Here is a 24,750-nt window from a genome sequence, read left to right as displayed (position 1 = left end):
TAATATTACCACTATACAAGGCACTGGTTCGGCCACACCTGGAATATGCTGTCCAGTTCTGGGCACCGGTCCATAAAAAGGATGCCCTGGAGCTGGAGAGGGTTCAACGTAGAGCCACAAAACTGATAAGGGGTATGGAGGGTCTGGGTTATGAGGAAAGCCTAAAACAATTAGATTTATTTAGTCTGGAAAAGTGACAACTACGAGGGGACATGATTAATTTATATAAATATATGAATGGTCCATACAAAAAATATGGTGGCAAGTTGTTCCAGATTAAATCAAATCAAAAGACGAGTGGGCACTGTTTCCGTTTGGAGAAATCAAGGTTTAATCACCGGAGGCGACAGGGCTTTTTTACTATGAGAACTGTCAATCTGTGGAATAGCCTGCCTCAGGCGCTGGTCACAGCAGGGACAGCGGAGAGCTTCAAGAAGAGTCTAGATGCCTTTTTAAACCTAAATAACATTGATTGTTATGTTATATAGAATTGTTTCCCCTAAATCCCTTCCTAATCCAATCCCTTCCCTTCCTTGGTTGAACTTGATGGACAAGTGTCTTTTTTTCAACCGTATAAACAACACTAACCCTTTTTGCATGAAACATACGCTGTAATAAAGTGAAAATTTACTCTCCTGTCCACGTTTCCTAGAGCATACAAAAGATGAAAAAAGGGCTTCTAAGGCACTGCCTTGGCAAACAGGCGATTTATCCCTAGATTGTGGAAATCTGACTTGGTTCCTACCAAGGCGATGTGGGTGGCTGAAATGGCTTATATAGTGCAAATGGAGGAACTGGTGGTATTGGAAGACTTGAGATTGGATGCGGCTCACAGGTTCCATCTCAGGTGGCTCTCCTGGACATCTTTTAGGGACTTCTCAGAGTTTGCCGCATGGGTCTCTGGTCATTACTACACCAGTGAGACACTGCTCCCGTACCACCCCCCAAATTTCTGTGTTTTGGTGGATGTAGTATTGATTGTTTGTCTGGTCCCCATTTTTTTTTTAATGGGCTAGATGGACTTTTCTGTAATAGCTGATATCCAGTAGATATCCAGGGATGCATCCATATTCGTTTTCATGGTTTTATCTGTTAGTGGAATTCATTGTAGAGTTTGTAAATGCTGTTATTATCTTGCAATAAAATTTTAATGAACTATAAAGTGAAAATGTAAATCGTTAAGGCGTTCTTTATCGTAAAATGTCTATAGTCTTTAGTTTTATTTCTAATGTAATCAATTGTTAAAAAGAAAACAAGGCAACTCAAGTTTTATTTCATTCATTGATAACAAGAAGTTTCATAGTTCAAGCAAGACTGTAAACAAGAACAAATACATTGGAATATGAACAAAGCGCATATGGTCAAAATAAGTGACAAGCTTAAACAAGTAACAAAAAAAAAATACATATTATATATTTATATATTCACCAGTTTGGCAAAATGAATCATTTGTTACAAGAAAACAAAGCAAAAGCAAAACTGTCTTCCCTGTATATTGAAGCATGCAGATAAGGCGATACACAGAATAAGCAGCATTTCACTTGCTGTGGACCAAGGTCTTGTGCAGGTGTCAAGTAATAGAGAATCCAGAAAATGGATTGCAATAATTTGTAGCCAAGTGCAATGTAAATAATTTCCGAATACAACCCAATCTGCCAGAATCAGGTTATATAGCGAGCAAACAAAACCACCCACTGGACTCACAAGGGCAATCCCACGCCATACACAAGCAACTATCTCCTCATTCCTGATGTAGATCCACAACATGTACAAATTATACCAAATCTTTCCTAAAAAAATAAAACCATTCATCGATCTACTGTACTATGTACAAGGTGACCAGTTCTGCTTAGGGGAATTACACAAACCTACTCGAAATATGAACCATGAGGTGGCTGCATTCAACAGATCTAAACACTGCTACAGGGAGTCCAGGCATCGTAGCTCCTGCAGGACCATGTGCCGGTATGTACTCATGTTTTTAGCAGTCTGTGAGATATCCCATAACGTAGTGCATGTGCGTGTTTGTATGACTTAGCCCTTAGGTATGTTCTAGGTCTAAGTTGTGGCCCCATATAGTTCTGAATGAATGAGGCGAATTTCTCTTTGCTCAAGGAGTCTCAGAGCGCCCGAGTGTGATTTTTAGACTGTGATCAAAACGCTCTTTTTTCATGTTCATCGCACTATCCAAAGATTATAGGACTCTACTATCAGTATTTCTGGTGGTAGATGTCCTTTAAAGGAAACCTACCATTTGATTTGATGCATTATGAAGCAAGTATACCTTGAGACTGCTGTAGCTACACTGATGCAGGATCATATGGTTAATCACCAAGTTGAGTGGTTTTGCTGAAAAAAAAAAAGAAAATTAGAACATTCTGGACCCTGGGAAAGCTGGGTCAGGCTAGCTGGTTACATAAACACATTACACATGGAGCTTAGTGCCGCATGCCATAGCCATCTATGGGGACATATATCCGGCCGCAAACACGTCCCCACAACGGCAATGTGGTATCTTAGGGTATCTGCATATGCTGCAGAATGGCTGCAGGATTTACCAGGTTTCTGATGCGCACAAGCCAGGCCAGTGGTGGAGCTTGATTGTTGCTTAGTAAAAGGTAGGTGCCCACACTGGAATCAACACCAGTATTAAGTGACACCTAACATATCTGCTACAGATCAAAAGTCTGCAGCAAAAAGGCGCTTCCACAATGTATATATGAGATTTTCATCAATCCCATACACTATACTGCTACTGTATTACACTGGAGATCTGTCATATGACAACTCAGAACATAATTCCTTATTCCTTATTCACTGCATATGGATAGATGGCAGACAACCATTCTTGAAACCGATGCAACATAAAGCCACATGCATAAGATCGATAAGATTAGTGTAAAGTGAGTAAAAATCTACTATAGTACAGAACATGTTCACACAGGAACAAGTTGGAGCTCTCCGTAAACATTGGTGGGCAAGGCTCATAACCATATTACACTTATGTCTACAGAAAAGGCAGCATTACACACGAATACTTTGAGGCACAATAACAGCCTGCACCACACACTTCACAATCTGATACTGAACGTCCATACACAACAGAAACAGTACCATCAATGCTAAGCCACTTGAAATGTCACAACAAGAATACGACTTGGTAGCACACGCAAGAGGACAGGCAATAAAAGGTGGCAACACTGGATCAGATTCTCAGTCTAACCCCATCTGCATATTTTTCACATGTAAAGTATTCGTAACCGCTGCTTTTTTCTATACCAGCCAAAAGGATTGCGTTTGTGACCCAAGGCTTCCATTGCTATACACTTTATAAAATGTTGAATTAAGAATCTAGAAGCAAAAATAAAACTGTCCGTAGCCAATATAAATATCGGAATAGTTCTCTGTACATTTATATAAAATACATCATTGTAGAAACTCTGAACTATGTTTATTGCAGCTAAGGTTGTCAGTGCCAAATCCAGAGACCCAGGGCAGGAGTCAGATGGTCAATATGCTATAGATATTTCAGAAACAAAAATACATAAAGAAATGTAAAACCGCTATTCCCCCAGGAAGTGATGTCTGACTTACTGATGTCCCCCGCAGTGACCACGTTATACATGAGCAGAAAGCGATCATGCCATCCTCAGTTTAATCTATGTATATATCCAACACAATGTACTTTACACAACATGAAGCGTAAAAACACTACCCAAAAAAAAAAAAAAAAATCCCTTTATTGTTCCGAATATAGGCACATTTAATAAAACAAGCTCTTATGTTGTCAGCGTCTTGCGATCTTCAACACAAATATTGTAGAAAATCTTCATTGGGCTTCTCAAACCAATCAAACAGTTATTTACAGTGGGGCAGCATATACTTCTTCACAGAAAGAGGCCACAAGCATTAGGGAACAGCATTTCTATGTCTGCAATACTGCTTAGGTAGTACATGATGAATTGCAGGAGTCAAGGTTGGTTCCCTAGTAAACAAAGGACTGACTACCTCTAGCTTTTCCCTTCACTACATGAGCAAACTTGCACCCAACTGACCATATGGTGTTATCACAGCATCAGGCACCAATGACATGGGCACTACTTCCCTTTGGGAGCTTCCTTATAGCCAATATGTATTACCCCTTGATATGTGCCAATGAGTCAATAGCTTTTTAAAGGTTATAAGTACAGTTCTTTTTTGTTGTCTTTTTTTTGCAAGATGCAATCTATATAGTAAAGCAAGAGGCTTCCACCCTCCTACATAAGCCTAGGACGGAGATAAAACTATAGGTGCTGGTTTTCAGTTGTAAGTAAATTTTAAAGGTTAATTTTTGGTTGGCACTACTATCCCAGGTACACAATGAAACCAAACCATAATGTACCCACAATTCATTTATTTATTGGAGAAAAAAAAAAAAAAAAAGGAGCGCTAAAAGAAGTCTGCTACGGATCATTACATACAATTGTTTGATTGATAAATCTACAATCCTTAGAGGACTACTTTTAGTGCGCTTTTTTAACCAATAAATAGATGAATTGTGAGTACATTATGGTTTTGTTGTGTACCCGGGATAGTAGTGCCAACAAATAATTCTTTGAAATGTTCTGTAAAACGCCAGCGCAAACAGTAACAAGACATAAAAACATTTCTCCTTCATTTCTAAGTGCATCCTACTGACACAAATATTTTTTTGTGTTGGCCTATAGTTGGCCTATATTGATGACAGCTTTGGATTAGACCTCTCAGAACCAGGAGTGGGTTCATAATGCAGAATGTTTTCATTCCACCGTTTCTCTGTAGGATCCAATACTAGTTTTGGTTTACACAAGACAATGCAAAATACTGACCATGTGATAGTGGCAAAAAGAAATAAATACTTATTTTTAAGTAAAGTAACTCCAATGCTGTACCCCACCCGCTGGATTTTGAATTGGTAATTGCTGTATCAAGTACAATGAAATGGACCCAATACAATACACTGAAGAGCAGCATCCTCTGTTCATTAACAAGGCATGAGGCATTCCTTTCCATATAGCAGCCAAAATGGGATTAAAGGAGTATTCCAGGACTTAATTTTTTAATGTCTATTTTTGGGATAGTCATCAATATCAGAATGGCAGGGTCCGATCCCAGGCACACCCAAATATCAACTGTTTAATGTAGTGCCAGCTCTCCAGCTTCACAGCCCTAAATTGTCACATCCATTGGTCATATGGTCTCATCAACATGAAGGGGGCTAAGCTGCAACACCAGCAACAATACAACACTTGGTAGACTTTGAAGAAGCCACATGACTCATACAAGCTGAGGAAAGGTGGTGCTCAGCATCAGCCACCCACCATTCTGATATTCATCACCTATCCTATGGACACCAATAGAACACCATACTGGAATAGCCCTGTAACCTGAAGAACAAAAGGGGATCCAAGAGGTTTCCCCTTAACAGTATGCTAAACAATTCTCCTACTCTACCACCTGCTGAACACTGTACATTTCCCATAGGATAGCATATCTAGAAACTATGGGCCTCATTTATCTAAACCGAGCAGAACTGTTCTAGTTGCCAATGGAGATAAATCTCCCCCAATGTATGTAAATCATCCCAAGATACATCGAACTGCAGCAAAATGACACAAACATAGAACCAATATTTCTCTAGGAACACTCAGATTTGTAAACATATTTCCATCACTATATGTGCTCAGCATTTGATTCCTTCAAAGCTTGAATGATAAAGGAATTATTATTTATATAGCGCACACAGATTCCACAGCGCTGCACAAAGCTCTAAAGATTTCTGCTTGCCGTCACTGAATGGTAATCATCTTAGCTACTTACCGCAGGGCACTCTTTAATTTGTAAATGTTTATTTTTTTTCTAGAGGAGGACATTTCAGATTTGGCAGATGCACCAAAGTTATAAAGTAGCGTGCACCTCCCAATAAACCTAGGCGAGAATCTAGGCCTACCTTTAGCCATTAGTCCAGAATTGGCCTAGATTTTTATGTTGCTTTTGATAAAATACAGTGAAAAGTCAAATTTTAATGGACATTGATAAAATCCGCATTTACCTTTATAAACATTGTCTGTAAAAAAAAAAATTAAACAGAAAACGTTTAAAGAGTGTCTCCCTTACAACTTGTACCAAAAAGAACGCTGAACCATTACAAATCACTAGAAAAAGCTAGCAATTGGCTGGAGAAGTTTCTAAGGAAAAACTTCCGATCCATCAAGAACAATTTATTATAAAGTATATAACAATTGTCCCCAACACAATGACGTTCAGACAAAGCAGATTCTTCATCTCAAATATGCAGCAAGCATTTTAATATGACATTTGCAAGGAGTGGCAAATTTCTGTGAAAAACAATATATTGCAATATAAACAGAAACGAATGGGTTCATGAGCTATATACAAGTAGCTCACAGCCAAAACACACAGACGGCTGTGTGCATGAGGCCTAAGAAAACTGCCACAAATCTGCTGCACTAACCAATCTCACCCCATTCAGCTGAAGTTCACAACAGATTTATTATCACTTAATAAAAAAATACATTATTTTGCAAAGGAGTGATTTTCCTTAGGATCCCCAGAAATGCACATACAAGACCACAGGTTACTGTCTGCAGCCAGCAAAGCTTCACTCCTGTATTTTTCATTCTAGCGGCAAATGGGAACGGTTTCCTAAATGCTCCTAGGAATCCCCTAATGCAGTCAAACTGCAGATGAAAACTAAACATATGTATTCATTACCCAATACCTCTATAGAATAAATATTTATGAACCACAACAACCCAACAGATGACAAAAAAAGCGGTCATAGAAATTTTGAGCATTTTTTTGCATATGGCATTACATTTTTACACAGTATTATGATATATAATAATTTTATGATTTCGTCAATTAGAGCACGATACGCAAAAACGGTTAATATACATATTTTCAAGAATAAAAATAAAGTATTCTGATGTAACACCTTGTTACTTCTGAGATTTTCTTACATGGAAAACTGGCAAGATACCCCCAGTCTCAGGGGAAGTGCTATGTGCCTACTGTATTGCACCAGAAGATCCCTCCTGTCCCTTTGCGCCATTTTATTGCTTAAAACTAGATACAAATATATGTAATTTATTTAAAAAAATGGAAGCAAAAAGACAGTTTCCAATTATTAGAAACTGTACCACATAGTCCCACCTGAGTACATATCACCAACATTTACAATATAACATGAAAAAGTATATACTGTCATATATTTAGATTATATGTATATCTATACAATTAGAAGCAGAATGAAAAAATAAACATTTTGAGATTTACAAAATATTACAAAAAAGTGAAACATACAACTCTATTAAAAGACGATATTAGGATTCCTTCCATCAAAGTGGATAATGGATTATATTCACTTTCCTATTAGAGCCTCCTCTTTAAGCCTCAGGATTTCTCTGAAAAGAAAAAAAAAAAAAACAAACATTTGAAACTTTACAATTTTTACAAAGTTTTTAACCAGACACTTTATGATTCCTCTAGTGCTGTGTGCTGACAATGTGCTTAAATTATCAGGGTACATGTTACCAACACTTTCATTTAGATATTGAACATTCTACTAGTATCTGACACGTAAAAAAAGAAAGATCAGATTCTGACACTTTGCTAACTTACCTATAACACGCACTGTCAGCTAGACTATATCTGAGCTATAAGACACATGCAGCTCTGTTAGAACTACTTCCCTGCAAGAAAGATCTGATCTTGCCTGTAGAGGAAGGCTGTGCACGGTGCTATTCATTAGAAGAATCTGCCCTGCCCGAGCATAGAAGATTTACGATCGGATGGATCCCAGGGCAAATAAAATAGAGACAGGTTGGAATTATATCTGTAAAATGCTGTATTTTTGTTAATACCAGTGAATTAGAGAGTTGTTTTGTTATCTTGAGTATATTTAAGGGTCTAGTTTTCATGGGAATACCCCTTTAATGGCACTTTTCATAAGCAAAATACCTGCACATTACTGCTGTGTTATAACCAGTTTTCCCTCCTATATTTAGGGATTGTGCCAGCAGGCACTTAAAAAAAAATAAAAAATCACCTAGTATGGTTAAGCCGCAGATTAATACTGAATGAAGGTATTCTTCCGCTAGTAAAATGCGTGTAGTTATCAGTCAGAGACACATTCATTCTTTGTAGTGGTTCACCCCCATATATTAGCCTTACAACAGAACAGAACATAAGGAAAATATGGGTGTACCAGCTTTAAAACATTATTTAGAGTTGTCCAAAGGCAGGCCAGGTTGGAAGCCCAACTCCTGGTTAGGTTTTTAAAACTCCTTGCATTCTGGGAAACGCTTTGTCCTCTTTACCATTTAGCACCTAAGCTGAGGGGCTGTTCCTGTTATTGCAATGCACTGCAACCATGTGCACCGTAGTCCATTTAGAACAAATGATAGGCCAGGGTGTACCAAGGTGTGCTAAAGCAGCCTTACCAATTTTGCAAGCTAACCACTAAAGTGGGGCCTCAGCAATCCGGAGAACAGAGGTGCTTTATTCAGTAACAGGTGGAGTGGCACGACAAGCATGAATCCCGACACTCCAATAGGATTTTCAGTTACCTCTGGCACTCCCAGTCAATGTGAGTAGTGTACAACAGAAGATGTGCCTCACCTTGCAGCCATCTTACTTGGATAGCTGGCCCGTAACCCTTTTCATTTTTGGCCGAAATCCTAAACACCACCGCAGGTCGGGAGCTACAGTCAACATGAGCATTTGCAAGTTGGGAAGCCGTTACAGTGCATGAGGTCTCCAGGCCACTGTAAATCTTTACAAATGCTAGTTGGTTTTGAGCTTCGGGAAGAGAAGTGCGTATGGCTAGATATGCAGAATATTCTAAAATATTTCCTGTTGGTGAAGAAGGAGATTCCCAGGAAATATGAACACAGTCTGCACTCTGAAAAAGAAACAATATAGTTTAAAAGGGGTGAAAAAAAAAAAAAAAGTCTAAAAATGTAATATCAGGATGCTCAATCTAATAAAGCAGAGCTGGGATCCTCCGTATCTGTGAGAATAGGGCTACAAGGTGAAATTAATATAGCAAATGGCATGGTCTGGGCTGCCATCGGGGGAGGAGGGCAGGGGGCTGAGTTTAGTGTCACTGTGGTCAGGGGGGCCCCCCCGAGGAGGAAAACGTGCCCCAAGTCACAGAAAACACTCCTCCCTTCCTAGGTGCAGGGAACTCACCGTGTAAACAGGGTCAGATCATTCCTAGTGACGTCCCTGGTTATGGTGCCAATCACAACTTATAGTGATGGTCATCTGGGAGAGTTTATGGAGCACTGTTCACACAGACCTGCATTAGCTGGATTTTATGGATCGACCAGAGGACAGAACAGCAGTACTGAACGCCAATCATGATCCCTTAAGATTGCTCAAAAATTGGCAATAAGCCCTCAATACATCCTTAATGAAAAGAGGTTCTTCCATGCAATTTTAGTGCCAATTATGACAGATACGGTTCTAAAAAGATTGATAAATATTCACCAAAACATTTTTTTTTTTTAATGGGAGTCATGGATAAAATATGTTATTTTATTCCTTTACATGAACATATGATGTAGGCTACCATCAGGACTTATGTTCAGGGCCCTACTCTACAAAAAAAAAAAAAAAAACCTCACATGGTCAATGTATTTTTACTTATTCTTACCTTTGTGACTTTTACCGATGATGGAGCCCCAGGAAATCCAGGAATACAGGTTTTAAACTGACTAATTTTACTAAAGGGACCAACTCCGTGTCCATTTATTGCAGCCAACCTAAATCTATACACGCTTCCAGGACACAAGTCATGTTTCTTCAACATTGTGTAGTCAGATAAGTCGACATCTGCAGCCTACAGAATAAAATATACCATAGAATCACACAAAACCACAACTGCGTCACATTAAACCAAGGACATTATGGCTGAAAAATTGTTAAAACTATAATTTCATAGGAGGACTTTTTATTTTGCTACATTCATTGACTTTTTTTGCTGCCCTCTTCCAGGCTATAAAAAAAACAGTCCCTGGCAATGTAGTGGAGGAGTCCATGGATAAGCAACTTGGAAGTCAGTGGTGTTATAAGACACATTCTTGTCCTTGTTTGTAGAACTAAACGTCACTATAGACATGATGGTTGTCATACAGATCTTCTGCATTATAGTAAACATAGGTGTCCATGCACAGATAATGTAACCTTGGGGACCACAACTACAGGTAAAGGAATCAAACATGGAAGAACATGCTTACACTAACCTGCATGCCTCAGTCTAAAGAACCTATTGAGCTGGCAGAGACCCCTTAGTTCCAGTAAATGACGATCTTAATTCTTCTGCATACGAAAACATATTTTTGGACTTCCAACAACTTTGTGAGAACAGATTGGCGATGGACTGTAGTGTGTCCGATCCCAAGTACATAAATGGTTGGGAGAATCTGGTCTGCAAGAAGATGTCCGGCCACATAGAGCCCTGAGCTCAACCCAATCAAACACATTTGGACTGTACTATAAATGAAGCTGGGAGCCAACAACCTAGATGAACATCAGCTTTTCACCACACAAATGGGCAAATATTCCCAGGAGATGCACTCCATTATCTTGTAGAGAGCCTACCTTCAAAACGGAAGCAAAAGGTGGTGGAGGGGGCTACTCTACATTAATCTTCATATATTTAGAATGGGATGTTATAAGACCACCAGTAGGTGTAAGGTGCGCATGTGCTGAAGAGCACTGCAGTGTGAAAGCATTTTAAAATGGAATATGTTTATGTGTGACAATGATTTTGACATAGTTTTGTGATACAGAAATATCCAAATCTTTCCCTCAGAGGAAAATGGTGGTGACCCTGGACTAGTACATCTTCCCCTGAATAACAGGAGCAGAAAGCGGAGGGATCATACCTTGTCTGTTGAACTCGGATTGCTGTCTGGAAGTAAAAAGAAGTGCGTGACCACCGCACTATTGCTTTGGAAGATTCCGACATCATACCACTGCCTACATCCATTCTTCACTGCAGTCTGCTCTCCGGGCTGTCCATTCGTCTGTCAGCAAACCACAAAGAACACCCTTAGGTAGGCTATCCATAATTTGTCTTTGCATTTCATTTCTGGAAAGGTCAGTATGTCAGCATGGTTAGGTTCTCCAGAATGTGCACATATCCTACATAAAATAATCCCTAAACAAGCCTGTATTATGCTGGACAGGTTAGCCCGAGAACGACAAATTAGATTTGCTGTTCCCTGTTATATTGAAGGCCATTGCAGTTTGTATATGACAGAAATACCGTTTCAGTCATCTTAACAGGACTTTTCTCAGGCTTGATAAGGGCTGCATAGAAATGACTGAACATTGCTGCATTTGAAATAAACACGTAAAAAAAAAAAAAAGATTGTATGGAGGAGCATATGGGAAACCAGGTATGGTACCACCTCTACAGACAACACTAAAATTAAGCAACCCTTGTAGTAAAATTGGGGACTGAAGAGGAAAAAAAAAAAACACAATCTTTTGTTTTCTCTATAAAAGGAGCTACAAAGCAAAAACCATGGTTCGACAATTCTAGATTGTGTAGCCATTATACTTTTAAATAAAGTTGTACCTAGTGGGACCAAAAAAAAAAAAAAGCCCCCTAAATATAGCCCCAATTCGAACACAACTTTACAACATATAATCTAAACAAACGTTGCACACTTCCAATTCCTTTGATAAATTCAAAGAATTAAGCAAAGTACCAAAAAGCGCTTGCTCTAGGAGTAAAGACAGGTTCAAAGACATCAGTACACTGATACAAAATAACCATGACATGTTAAAAGACACTTACTGAAATGCTCTTTGCCTGGGAAGTGCACTGTTCACTCGAGGATATAGCAACTAGAGAGAATGACAAAAACAAAGAATGAGATATGCTATTACTAATAAGAAAACACAAAAATACAGCAGCTGACATTAGTTTTACAACACCAGGGCTACACTTACTTTATATTACACTGTAGCTAGCAAGAACACAATAAGCCAAATACAGTTAATACTTAATAGTAAAACACTATTAGAGGTGCTACTAAGTCAGAGTATACACCAGCCATTATCAAACATGTATATTAATTAATATTTATTAGTAGTTTATGGTAAGGGGTAACAAAGAATCAATATCAAATCCAATACTTTTTATCTATATGGAAGTTAATGTACTGTGTGATATACATTTGTCAATACTAGTCAGAATCAAAGCTGAAAAGCACTTTCCAGAATAAAGGGGACAATTTGGTTAACATTTTAAGGGGTTGAATACCTAACTGGATAACAAGCACCAGAATTAGTAAAGATTTACAAATAATATAGAAATACACAGTCCTAAATCTGCAATGTTTACTCCTAGCCTGAAATTCAACAGTGTTGACAAACACATGGCTCAGAATACAGTATGTGAAACTTGTATCAAACCTTCAGAGTGTGTACTGAGTGTAGTTAGTGAAGACTCATCTCTAACAAGTGCCCCATTTGTACGTGATGACTCAGTTTTAATGCTCTGCTGGGTTACCATAGATTGTGCACTGGAGACAATGCAGGATGCAGAAACCTCAGGTGTTAATATTCCTGTGTCCAAGTCATGCACATCATTCAATTTAGATGATGTAAGAAGACCTAGGACACAAAGTAGATGACAACCCATTAAAAGTGCCTTTCACTTCACTCACATGCCAAAAAGCTTCTCTATGAATGGTTCACTTCTCTGATCTATTCAGCTTCATTATCCAAACACACATTTTGGTAACTGTTCTCCCTGCCTATAAATGTGATGTTACTGGATGCATTGGAGATTCCTGTGGTGTAAAACATTCATCATGCTTGCCCGGCACATGCAGGACCTATGTCTCCAGACAAACTGCTCTTTACCTGATGATTTGAAGCCACTGGAGGCCTTTAATTTGCCATTTAATTCCGTGTTTTCACTGTAAATTGTTTGTTTCTCAGTCAGAGATTCCTTTATGTCCACAACTTCGTGGTCTGAAGCAGTGGGCTGTGCATACATAGACGGGGATGCCTAGAAATAAGCAGAATATGAAAACAGAAAGTCACCAATCATGCAGGATGGCAATGACAATCTTTCAGAAAATAGTTGACTAAAACAGACAACAAAGTCAGTAATTGTCACTTACCAGTTACACGACAACATAGACCCCTGCTCACCTGATTAGACACTCCACTACTGTTAGGGTGACAAATGTCCACTCTGACCTCAGGAGATGCTGGGCTGTCCACACCTGCTATACAAATATTACATTTTTATCAACCATGGGGCATATTATAATGAATGTTATTAGAGGGTTATTCTACATTTTAGATATTGGTGTTAACTTGAAGGTAAACTTGTTCTGAATATAAAGAATATGCAGAATAGAGATATCTGTCTGTTTGTGACAAATGGCAGGTGCAGTCTACAGATTTAAACAGGTAAAAAGTAATAATAATTATTATTATTTATATAGCGCTAATAAATTCTGTAGCGTTTTACAAATCATAGGGGACATATACAAATATAATATTACATTACAGACTACAAACAGTCATATGGAACAATATGAGAAGAGCTTACATTCTCTGAGCTCTTTAGCATGTATGGGCATGACAGTACTTTATGGAGGTTACCTATCAATTTAAAAAATAATAGTGATATATGGCAGCGGCAGCAGTGTTGCAGCTGGCACTTTAGAATATGGAGAATATTAAATCTACTGGAGATTTATCACTTGCCAGGATTTGTAGCCAGTTTTTGGACTATTTTTGGAGCTCTCATGCAAGACAGATTTATCATAGCAGCTTAGATTGCCTGACATTTAAATTGTTATGGTCTGCAGTAGAATTGCAACCTTATTGGTCAAAAGCCACACATTACAAATTTCCTATGCAAGGAAGGGACTGGATTTGCACGTTAGAAACATGCAGTTATAAATCTGGAGTAAGTTAAGTGCAGTGAAAAGTAGGGTCAGTAGGCAAACATGCACAGATGGACAGATGCAACAATTCTGCTACATTAATACCCAAGAAAACGGTCCTCCCTACATTAATAAGTTCTCCCCACCATGGTTTTTTTATACTGGTTTTATTGAAAGTGTACAGCAGTCACAATAAAGAAAGATATCACATTACATAATGTTATCATTACATATCGCATGTACACAAATTATTCGGACAGGAAAAACCACTTAAACATCTAAGGCTATATTCACACTGCCGTTGCCCGCCCGCCCGTACCGTACCGTAGCGGGCAACGGCAGTGTACGGGGAGAGGAGGAGGAGGTGAGCGCAGCTCACCCCCGCCCCTCTCCATAGGAATTAATGGCGCACGGCGCCGTACTACGGATAAAGATAGGACAGGTCCTATCTTTTTCCGGGTACGGAACAGTACGGTGCCATTGCTGCCTATGGGGGACGTATATTGGCCGTATATACGGCGGCCGTATATACGTCCCCCATACGTCAGTGTGAATATAGCCTAACAGTAACTCAACAGTGCTGCTACTAGACTGCATCCATCCTTCACCAGTTATAGGGTACTAACATACTCAAGTTCCTCTCCCAATGAACTACACGCCCCGTATGTCAACCCTCCCCAATGTCAATACCTCCTCAGAGGTATTAATTAGCCTGTAATACTCTCAATTGTGACAAATGCATTGACAGAATAAAGCGTATCCGCCAATGTTCCCACACCTTATTAAACTTCTCCATGTTGAGAGAGAGGGTGGTTGCGTTTCCAATCCATTTTAACTCAATGGCCTTTCTAGCTAGAAAGGGTACCCCTCTAAGGAAAAGGCATGTATGGTGTTCCCATGCTTCCTCATCAACTCCCCCACCCCAACAAACATATCTCTGGCGTAAGCAGGACAGGGATATTAAGTACTCTAGTAAGCAATGTCCCCTCATGCCAGTATGCTTGAATAGATGGGCACATCCAAACCATGTGCCAGAAATCTGCATAAACCGCTGAACATCTTAAACATCCAGGGGTTTTTGTTTCCTACTCATTCTGTACAATCTGGCATGGATCATGTAACATTGATGGAGGAAGAATACTTTTATTAGTATTAGTTTGTTATTAGCTGCTGGGGAAACATACAGGGCGTCAGAGCAGGTATCAGTGCTTTCCATTTTCCCAAGGCCGCAGGGGGTAGCCGATACTTTGTCAGTAATGAGTTGGGAATACAATATAGACACTAGCACCCGGGGGACCTGTGATCAAAGCACCCCAATAAGTGGGTAGCTGGATATAAAAAAAAGTGGGATTCTGGGAATTGCTCTTTCAGGGCATGTCCAAGTTGTCGGGATCTATAAAATTCTGTTTGTGGGAGGTCTTTGGAAGTCTTCAATTGATCAAATGAGGTTGTGAAACTCACCAATACCAAAGGCAGACCATGCTCGTAGGTCTGCAAGTTTGTATATTTCAGATAGACTCGGGGTCTCGGCCACTACCCCTGTAAAATTTGACAGTGATTTAGTCTGCGGCCAAACAGATCTAGCTAGCTTGTGTATTGGAAGCAGTCGACCCAAGAGTAGATGTGGGGTCTCTAGAACAGGCCAGAGGCGGTCTATTTCCCCCCCATGTTTTTTATTCAGTTTCCGTCAAACTTACCTTCCTCAAAGCGTTGAGGGCACACAAGCCCACTCTGTGAATGCAGCGGACCAGCACGTGCGGTGGATGTGATGGTAGAACTCAGGGCTGATAATTCACTGAGGGGGGCAGGCTTGCCAGCACCAGTTGAAGCTGGTGATTCTGGACTTAGCTGAAGAAGATAGCCTTCAACAGTGGGTAGCTCATTCCATTTCACGTGAAAAGAATTTGTGGTGGCCAATACCAGCTGTACCAAAGAAGGTGGAGGAGGCTTTTCTGAAACAGATAGGAAGAGATTAATGAACTACAGATACTTAACTCTATAATTGGGCAAACAGTTCTTACAATTAATTTCCAGCAATGCTACATATAAGCAAACATACACTGCAGTTTTGTTCTTTGTTTGGTTTGTTGAGGTATGATGCATGTAATATAGATACTAAATACATACATACACCAGGTGCTAAAATCCTAGTAGGAATTCATATGTAGTGCAATGTTCACACAATTCTACCAAATCACATTTTTTGTCTACATGCCTAGCTACATTTTACACCGAATCCTTGGCAAGCTGAAAAATGTTATGCACAGTAGAGAATGTCTGTACTGGAGAAGATCTGTGAATGCATATGAATCTTCTATGTCCATTCAACAACTTTCTAAAACTTTCTCCTAAAGAGATCAAAACTTAAAGCGTAACCATCATTTGAAATAATTTTTTAGACTGTGTCTGGGAGGATGTAGTGAACATTTTTTCCAATGCACTTTATTAACAAATTTTGATTTTTAGGGACAGGAAGCAGAGAGGTTAAATGCCCCACCCCCTGCATCCACTCTCCAGTGGCTAACAAATAACTATAGCGGCTGTGCAACCCATTAAACTAGGCAAATAATACATTCTCAAGACAACACTTAGTCTTTATAAAGGGGAGGGAAATATATATGGGCCATCATGGTGGACTAACGGAAACCGAATTAACGGTGAGAATAATTCTCATTTTCCATGGCGTCCCCCATGACGGCCCCAACTGGAGATGTACCAGATAATATATCTAGGGTGGGATAACTACTTGTAAGACGTTCCTTCGGAAGGCTTGATCCCTAGCACTTTGAATATCAAGTCTATAATGTCTGGCAAAGGCAGGTGACCGCTTTACAAAATTTCCTCTAGTGAGGCACCGCATCTATCAGCCCATGAGGATGCCACTCCTCTGGTTGAGTGGGCCTTGATAGTTCCTGGAATGTCCACATCCTTGGCATCATATGCCTCCTTAATGATAGACCGAATCCAAATCGGGCAATGGAAGCTTTGGAACCCGTTTTGCCTCTGTTTTTGCCCATAAATTGTAAAAGGATGTTGTCATCTTTCCTTCAAGGTCTGGTGACTAGAATATACCTTGGGTGTTAATGTCTTATCTAATTTTAGGATCACTTTATCATATATATTTTGAGATGGGGTTATCATATCAAGGTTATCAAGGTTAGCTTGAATGTCAGCTCTCTAGGGGTTCAAATGGCAAACCCGCAAAGTGATCCAATACTAGAGATAGATGCCAGTTTGGAATGTTCTGCCTTAAGTGTGGTCCTAATCTAGAGGTGGCTTCTATGAACCTCTGAATCCACTTATGTTCTGCCAGCAAGGTGTCAAAGAAAGCACTAATGGCTGATATTTGCCCTTTGAGAGAGCTTGTGTTCAGACCCTTATCAAATCCTGCTTGCAGGAATTCCAGCACCTGTGAAATATTAGGAGACAATTCATTCGGAGATATTAACAGCATCCTTTCAGGATCCATGTCCCCATCTTTGTGTTAACTGTAGATAAACATCCTTGCTCAAACACCAATCGTTCTGGTTAATTTTTTGTTGACCGAGATAATCTGCCACTTGATTCTCTTCTCCCCTTAGGTGAATGGTTTACAGCAAGTAGATATTGCTCTCCGCCCATGCAAATATTTTGCTTGAGAGATTTAGGAGATCTGTGTTCTTTGTTCCTCCTTGATGGCGTAGGTATGCCATCATGGTGATGTTGTCCGAATATTTTTTGACATGCTGGTCCTTAAAAACCAGTACTCTGGAACTAAAGGCCTCTAGAACCGCTCTTAACTCCTGGTAGTTTGGGGATCGAGATTTGATTGATTCTGGCCACAGACCCTGAATTGGATGACTTGCCACATCCGCTCCACATCCTGACTGACTTGCGTCTGTCTGAATAGCTATAACTGGCCAGGGGAGCCAAGATATTCCTCTCTCTAAATTTGTCAACTTTGTCCACCAGTCCATGGGACGTTTGACCAGGGTAGGAATCTCCACTCTTTCATTCAGATGAAGAGGGTTTTTGTCCCAGGAGGCCAGCACCCAGGTTTGCAGTGTCCTTGTATGATTCTGACTCCATTGCACTCATTGGATGCACGCTGTCATCGCTTCTCTTATAGTACAATATCTCCTCCCATGGAATGATGTTATTTGTTGTCTTAGATTTGTTCTCTTCTCTTGTGGGAGAAAGGACAATTGTTGTCCTTTAGAAAAATGAACATTAGAAAAATGCCCCCTCCCCACAATATCAAAAATTATCTGAAAAGACGGTTACTCTAAGGTTTCAAGGTGGGAACTGTACTTCAGAGTAAGAGAATAATATGATTATAACAAAGCTATCAATACAGCTACCTGTATCAATGTACCAAAGGTCTTTGCAGCAAACTTGACAATTCCAAGCCTTTTTGTAACCATCTCTTCCACTCCAGATATATAAACGCTTCCCAACAGTGACTGCACAATGTCCTGCTCTGGGCCCTGGCCAGTCCCTTCTATCTTCTGAAGAGTCTGTCATCAAAGCTTTCCATTCCATGGAGTCTATAGACAATGACAAAAGTAATCAAAATGCATAAAGGAACACAAATATAGTCTAAATGTACCAACTAATCAATATAAGAAATGCTACAACACACATCCTGCATGGCTTAAAATGACTAGGTGTGAAATATCAGAAAATAAAAGTTATACACACCCAAATCCAAAAAGGAAAAAGAGTTAGTGCATTTCCAATGGGTCTCTTGAGAGGATGGGCTGTCATCTTCAGACATCTTTGGAACCCAGCCACCAAAAATATACATTCTAAAACAAAAAGTGCCTGGGTTACATACAGGATAGGTTTGTTCTTAAGTTGAATTTGTATGCAAGTCGAAACTGTATATTTTATAGTTGTGGATCCAGACAAAATGGGTTTTTTGCCCCAGTGACAATTGGAGTTTAAAATTTTTTTGCTGTATTTGGACCAAGGATTATCAATAAAGCTTCATTACAGACACCTTACAGCTGATCATTGCAGTCTAGGACTATACTAAAGAATCCAGAGAGCTTCACCAGAGGTCACAGTGGGCAGAGCGGTCCGTCTTTAACTAGGGGTTGTCTGTAAGTCGGGTGTCCTTAAGTAGGAGACTGCTTGTATGGAGTGACTCACCTAATGCACGTGGGAAACACCAACAGTCACATTTTAGATATATAAACTTACAATGAACACATCACAGGCTAAATACAATAATAATAATAATAATAATAATAATAATAATAATAGAAAGAAATGAAGGCAGCTCCTCAGCTGTGTAATCTTATCCAATTTTCCACAGTAAAAGTATAAAAATGTAGTTTATTTACTTTATATTATATTCCATGCAATAAATTAATGTAGATGGCTAAACTCACCTATTTCCTATAATATTGGCAGTATGTAGACTTCTGGGTAAGGGAAACGCTCCTTTGGCCCCTGGACTACTCCATGTCATGGTTTCTATATTAAGCATAAAAATATTTACAACCCATGAAAAAAAACTTCCAAATGGCAAAGTACATTTATGTTAAAAATAAATAAAATAAAAACACACAAAAAATAAAATTCATGAAAAATGTCTCAAAGCCCCTAACACATATAAAACAATATATATTTAAAAAAAAAAAAAAAATCTATTGGATATCCCTGCAGCCCAAAATCCCCAATCTATAAAACTCAGTTATTCATGGCAGTGAACCCCATAATGGAAAAATGCGTCCAACTGTCTAAATGGCCACTTTTTGCCGTATTTGTTATAAAAAGTGACCGATGGTAGCAATGAAAATATGAGCCCATCCCAGAAAAAAATGACACCTTAGCCAATGGGAGAAGCCCGTAGGCAGTGGATAGTGAGGATCATACGATAGCGATAAATCCACTGAGGCAGCGCAACTTCAGAAACTTCAGCGTATCTATTCATACCATTATTTACCTACTGATCCTATGAATAAATATGCTAGTTTCTGTAGATTTATCCCTCTTGCATGATCCTCACTATGGAAGCATGAAGACTTCTATTCTGCTGCACCCAGCAGGCTACTGATCAGAAGCGTGCCATCTCCCAAAAATATCTACCCACCCTCTACTCGTCTACCATCTAGATACGGATTCCCATGCCAGCCAACCAATAAAGCAAAGACAGCCAGAGGGACAAGGTTAAACTAGTGTTAGCAGGCAAATGGCTGAAGATGAGCGAGCTAATGAGTGTAAATTATGGAATTGCTTATTTTAGCCAAAAGTTTTTTCACTTTACAGTTGTTCTTTAAGTGCTAAACTCTCCACCTCTGACTTTATACAACCAATTTACCTCTCAATACAAAGTAAATTTTTGAAATGATGCCACAACCCTTAACACATGAAAGAAACCTGATCTAGAAGATATTAATCTGCTTGACAACATATTGGTAGTGGTCTATTAGGTCAATTTTTGATGACAAGTCCCCTTCAAGTCTTTTCCAGCATATACAGTTGTGTAGTGCAGGGGCTAAGGGACTGTTTTTCGTTATGGGTTCTGGCTGCTGATTTTCCAGCTATCCAATGGACAGGGGATAAAATTTGTACTTTGGACATTACCTTTAATAAAAAACTTTTACAATGCCATTATTAAAACTGTAAGTTATCAACAACCCTTCACATTGTCACATGTCCCATATTAAACATTGTCGTGGTTTCATTGTAGTCAGGGATGTATATCCGTGTACATATATCTCACCAATATCTAGCTCCCAAAGGTCACTTAGTCGACATCCAGACATTCCTCCAAAAATATATAGTTTTGATTTGCCACGATCCTTCTTGCTGTACATAACTGCAGAATGTGACTCTCGTGGGGTAGGAGGGACACCTTTTGTCTGTGGTATGGTCCAGCCCACAACTCCACTTCCTTGGCGTAACTCCAGCTCATAAAAGTCATTCAGGTACCTTCCAAGTGGTAAAAACATTACACAGATTAAACTCAGGTCTCAGATTATATCATATGGTAGATGTAACAATGTCTGGCTATAGCCAGCAGGTGTAAAATCTTGCACAACTATGACCGCCTACAAGTAATACAAGTAGTAAGAGAAAATCTACACTACATACATAACAGCAAAATAACAGCTGACAACAACAAAAAAAATATCATAATGAGAACTGAAAGTATAGTCATGTAGGTACTAAAAATAGTAATAAGAGAGAGAAATCATTTGTAGATTCCATACTAGACTACCTACAGAAAGGCAGCCATAGCCGCTGTGTAAGCTTAGATGGATAAAGACTGAAGACTGTAAGTGTTATATGTAAACATCGATGTAAAGTTTACATCATAGTCTAAAGCATGGCCGAAAGAAAAACTTCCTGGCACCTACATAGTGTAGTGATAAACAATAGCAATGAGAGAAATTGCTCCCATCAAGGCACAGCACATCCTAAATGCCAATAGGTGGTGGGTGTAAAAGAGAGGATCAAGAGGACTCGTAAACCAGCAGAAAAAGATGAGTAAATGGACACAATGGAAAGTGATGAATGATACATTGCCATAAATGTACCTGGGGATATTGTTATTGTTGTCTTCACTCTCATTGGCAAGGCCACCAAACAAATAACATTTATTGCCATGGAGAGAAAAACTGTGCCCAAGACGAGGGCAGGGTAGGGACCCACTGGGTAAAGCATGAGGCTTCAACTTTTTCCATAGCCAACGACTTGCCTTTAAAGAAAAATAAAAGTACAGTTAAAATTAAGTACCATCTCATATATATAAAAAAATTAATAAAAATTGCCAAACAACCTCTTAAATGCTTAAGTCGCTACTGGTTGGGTAGGAAGATTAAAAGTACCTCTGATACAGACTTTAGATGGAGCCTGGGCTATTAGTACTGACCTATCGTGGCTTGGCTTCTGGGGCTAAACTGGGTGAGGTTACCTGCACACGAGTGTGCCGAAACTCAGCCATGAAAAACAGATGTTTTCTTACATTTTTTCATATAGTTTGATGTTTTAATGAATCATCAGTGTCTATTGGTGGGATCCCTGCCCCTTCCTACCATAAACAATATATCAAACTGCTTCGACCTCTTAATATATTTGGCGGACGGCCAATTCTACACTAGGCGCTGCCTACGATTGCACTATAATGGTGAAGACACACGTGGCGTTTTTAGTTTTGAATAACGCATGCATTTTTGACAGGTTTGACCAATTATCTTAACTCAAACTGGTGAAAACGCCTGCGCTTTTTTCCCCGGTCTGAAAACGCTCTACTAAAAACGGCCCAAAAACGCCACGTGTGTCTTCACCCTAAGGCCGCGGCCACACGTACCGCTAGGCGTCCGTCATAACGCGACGCTAGAAAACAGGGGGAGGTCCTCGGCCCGAATGCACATGCGTTTCCAGGGAAACGCATGCGATTGTAAATGCATGTGCGTTCAGGCCGAGGACCTCCCCCTGTGCGCTAGCATCGCGTTATGAACAGACGCCTAGCGGTACGTGTGACCGCGGCCTGAGGGCGCGTTCACACGTTGCGTTTTGGTCGCGTTTTCATTGCGTTTGAAACGCATATACAACAGCTGATGAGAGGTGATTTGCCTAATTACATTACCGTTTACGTTTGTAAACTTAATGTTAACACATGCGTTAACAAAACACATTGTAAACACGTTGTTAACGAATGTGTTAACATCGCGTTTACAATGCGTTTTGTAAACAGACATGTTAACAGTGATGTAATTGCAAATCACCCCTCCTCAGCTGTTGTATATGCGTTTCAAACGCAGGTCAAAACGCAACATGTGAACGCGCCCTTAGGGTGCAGCCACACGACCAGTTTTTGAAGCCATAAGCAGGTGTGGATCATAATGAGTGAAGATTATCATTAAGGAGTGCTGTTCCTCCTCTATTATGACTCCACTCCAGGTTTGGGCATCAAAAACTGTATCTGAAAAATGCTGAACGTATGAACGCACCCTAACCTGTGCTGGGGATGAGCGCCCCCTACACACCCACTTGACGTGTGACCCACTTTTACGAAAAGCTATGGAAACACAGTGTTACCTTAACATGTCATCGCTGGAGGAGTATATGCATTGCGTTTCAAAACACAAAGCAAATGACGTGTATACACGGCCTAAGAGTTGCTGCAAACACCATACATGAACTGCCCCTTGCTGGCCAAGCTTTGGCCCAATGAAACGATAAGATATATTAATTGGATAAATCATCCATCTTGACTCTATACACACTTGTCTAAATTTAGTAGAAAATATGTATAAAACATGTCCCACCATCCCCAAATTCCAGGAGCCTCCCCGAGACACATCATACCTGCAGCTCATACAAGTCATTGTTGTATCTGCCATATTCCACCATCCCTCCAAACACCAGGACCCTGGTGCCATCACATACAAGTCCATGGGCAGCACAGCCTGGCGGGATGTCCCCTCTGACCGCTGGGAGGAACCACTGATTTGTTGCTGGGGGGAAAAGAAATAGGATTTAGTATAAGAAAGACATAAAAAAAACTTTAGTGAATGAAGGGGAGGCCAGCACTTGTATCACGTGACAGGGCATACAGAGAGACTGGTATGATGCCAGGGGCAGGGTGGCATGCCTCATGGTACAGCACGGTGCCGGCCCAGCTGCCTGCACTGCGGGGGGACACGGTGCGGCCTCCCCGGGATTCCCGCCGCCTCTCACCTGTGTTATAGACGTGCAGCTCCTCCGCTATTCCCTCATTACCTCCCCCAAAGACAATAATGAGCTCCCGTATGGCCACAGCGCGGTGCCCGTGCCTGGCGCTCGGGACCGGGCCGGTAAAAGAGGTCACATGCCTCCAGTTTAACTGGACGGGATCAGCCGCCATCAGATCCCGGGCCGCCTCCTCTCTGATCCCCCATCCCACAATGCAGCGGGGCGGCGGGGTCACCAGCAGGGCGAACAGCGGCGGGGGAGGCGGGGACAGGCCTGTCGCTAGGGCTGCCAGAGCAACCTGTAGCTCCTCTATACAATGTACACAGTGCCCGGCTCTGACATGTCCTGTCACATTACTATCATCACATTATTACTCCTAGTACAGCCAGGCTCTTACTGAAGCAATGGCTGCTGGAACTGTAAAGAATCCTTTCTTATGTTGTGACCCCAGGGCAGTGATGGTGAACCTTTTCAATTCCAGGTGTCCAAACTACAGCTAAAGCCAAATTATTTTTCACAATGTGCCAACATGGCAATGTAAGCAATAACGTATTGCTACCTGCTCTACCTGCTCTGTCACAGCTTTCAGTCATATCACAGGACAGGAGGGAGAAGAAATTCATATTATCAATGTAGCTTCCTTCCAGGGTCCTGCTGAACTGATAGATTTGTGTGACCCGGAGGTCCAATGATAATCCAGCCCTGTCCACGTCTCCTTGATCCTTCTGCGGTCCCAAGCAGATCAGGATGTGTCCCTTTAAAATAGCTCTCTGCTGTCTGGAGAAGAAGGTCTTGACTGAATGAGGAGTCCTGTCCAGGAGGTCCCTGCTGGAGTGACACTCAGGGTGCCCACTGAAAAGGCTGTGAGTGCCTCCTCTGGCATCCATGCAGGGTCGTCTCCAGGTTTGCAGTGAACTCATGTGGCGGCAATACAAATTCAGAAACTAAAACAGTCTCCTGTTCCTTAAAATATTCCCTAGTTTATCATACCAAACAGCCCCCAGTTATTTTATTTTATGTACAGCCCCCTCATGGGTATCTATATAAATAAAGTCCCCCTCAGCCCTATGGATTCCACATGAACAACCCTCAGCAGCTGGGCACTGGGTATGCT

At 40.4% G+C, this 24,750-nt stretch overlaps 2 protein-coding genes across 5 annotated transcripts in view; one reads left to right on the top strand and one right to left on the bottom strand.

Annotated features, from left to right (window-relative positions):
- Positions 1-1,261: 1,261 nt before the first annotated feature.
- On the bottom strand, positions 1,262-23,900 carry HCFC2 (host cell factor C2). Of its 4 annotated transcripts, XR_011854877.1 has the most exons (17): positions 23,643-23,900; positions 23,271-23,419; positions 21,497-21,657; positions 20,680-20,888; positions 19,343-19,427; positions 18,648-18,754; positions 18,308-18,493; positions 15,665-15,919; positions 13,222-13,298; positions 12,928-13,075; positions 12,475-12,675; positions 11,855-11,904; positions 10,935-11,075; positions 9,701-9,886; positions 8,662-8,944; positions 7,345-7,445; positions 1,262-2,349 (listed from the first exon to the last, which is right to left on the bottom strand). XR_011854877.1 is itself a non-coding variant. In XM_072146431.1 (16 exons), the coding sequence occupies exons 1-16, from the start codon at positions 23,806-23,808 to the stop codon at positions 7,435-7,437; spliced, it is 2,415 nt and encodes an 804-aa protein (XP_072002532.1). In that variant the 5' UTR covers positions 23,809-23,900; the 3' UTR covers positions 4,706-7,434. The 4 variants fall into 4 exon arrangements, 3 of the variants coding, with proteins under 3 accessions (XP_072002532.1, XP_072002534.1, XP_072002535.1); XM_072146431.1 differs by lacking the exon at positions 1,262-2,349 and having other exon boundaries at positions 4,706-7,445; XM_072146433.1 differs by lacking the exon at positions 1,262-2,349 and having other exon boundaries at positions 4,706-7,445; positions 13,222-13,295.
- Positions 23,856-24,750, top strand: part of GLT8D2 (glycosyltransferase 8 domain containing 2) — a 28,391-nt gene continuing 27,496 nt past the window's right edge. Inside the window, exon 1 of the mRNA XM_072146435.1 lies at positions 23,856-23,954. The gene's annotated coding sequence lies outside the window, so the exon portion shown is untranslated. The remainder of the gene's footprint in view (positions 23,955-24,750) is intronic.

The sequence above is a fragment of the Engystomops pustulosus genome, chromosome 4 (assembly GCF_040894005.1).
Source record: "Engystomops pustulosus chromosome 4, aEngPut4.maternal, whole genome shotgun sequence".
Taxonomy (NCBI): domain Eukaryota; kingdom Metazoa; phylum Chordata; class Amphibia; order Anura; family Leptodactylidae; genus Engystomops; species Engystomops pustulosus.
This window is presented reverse-complemented; position numbering and strand designations above follow the sequence as displayed.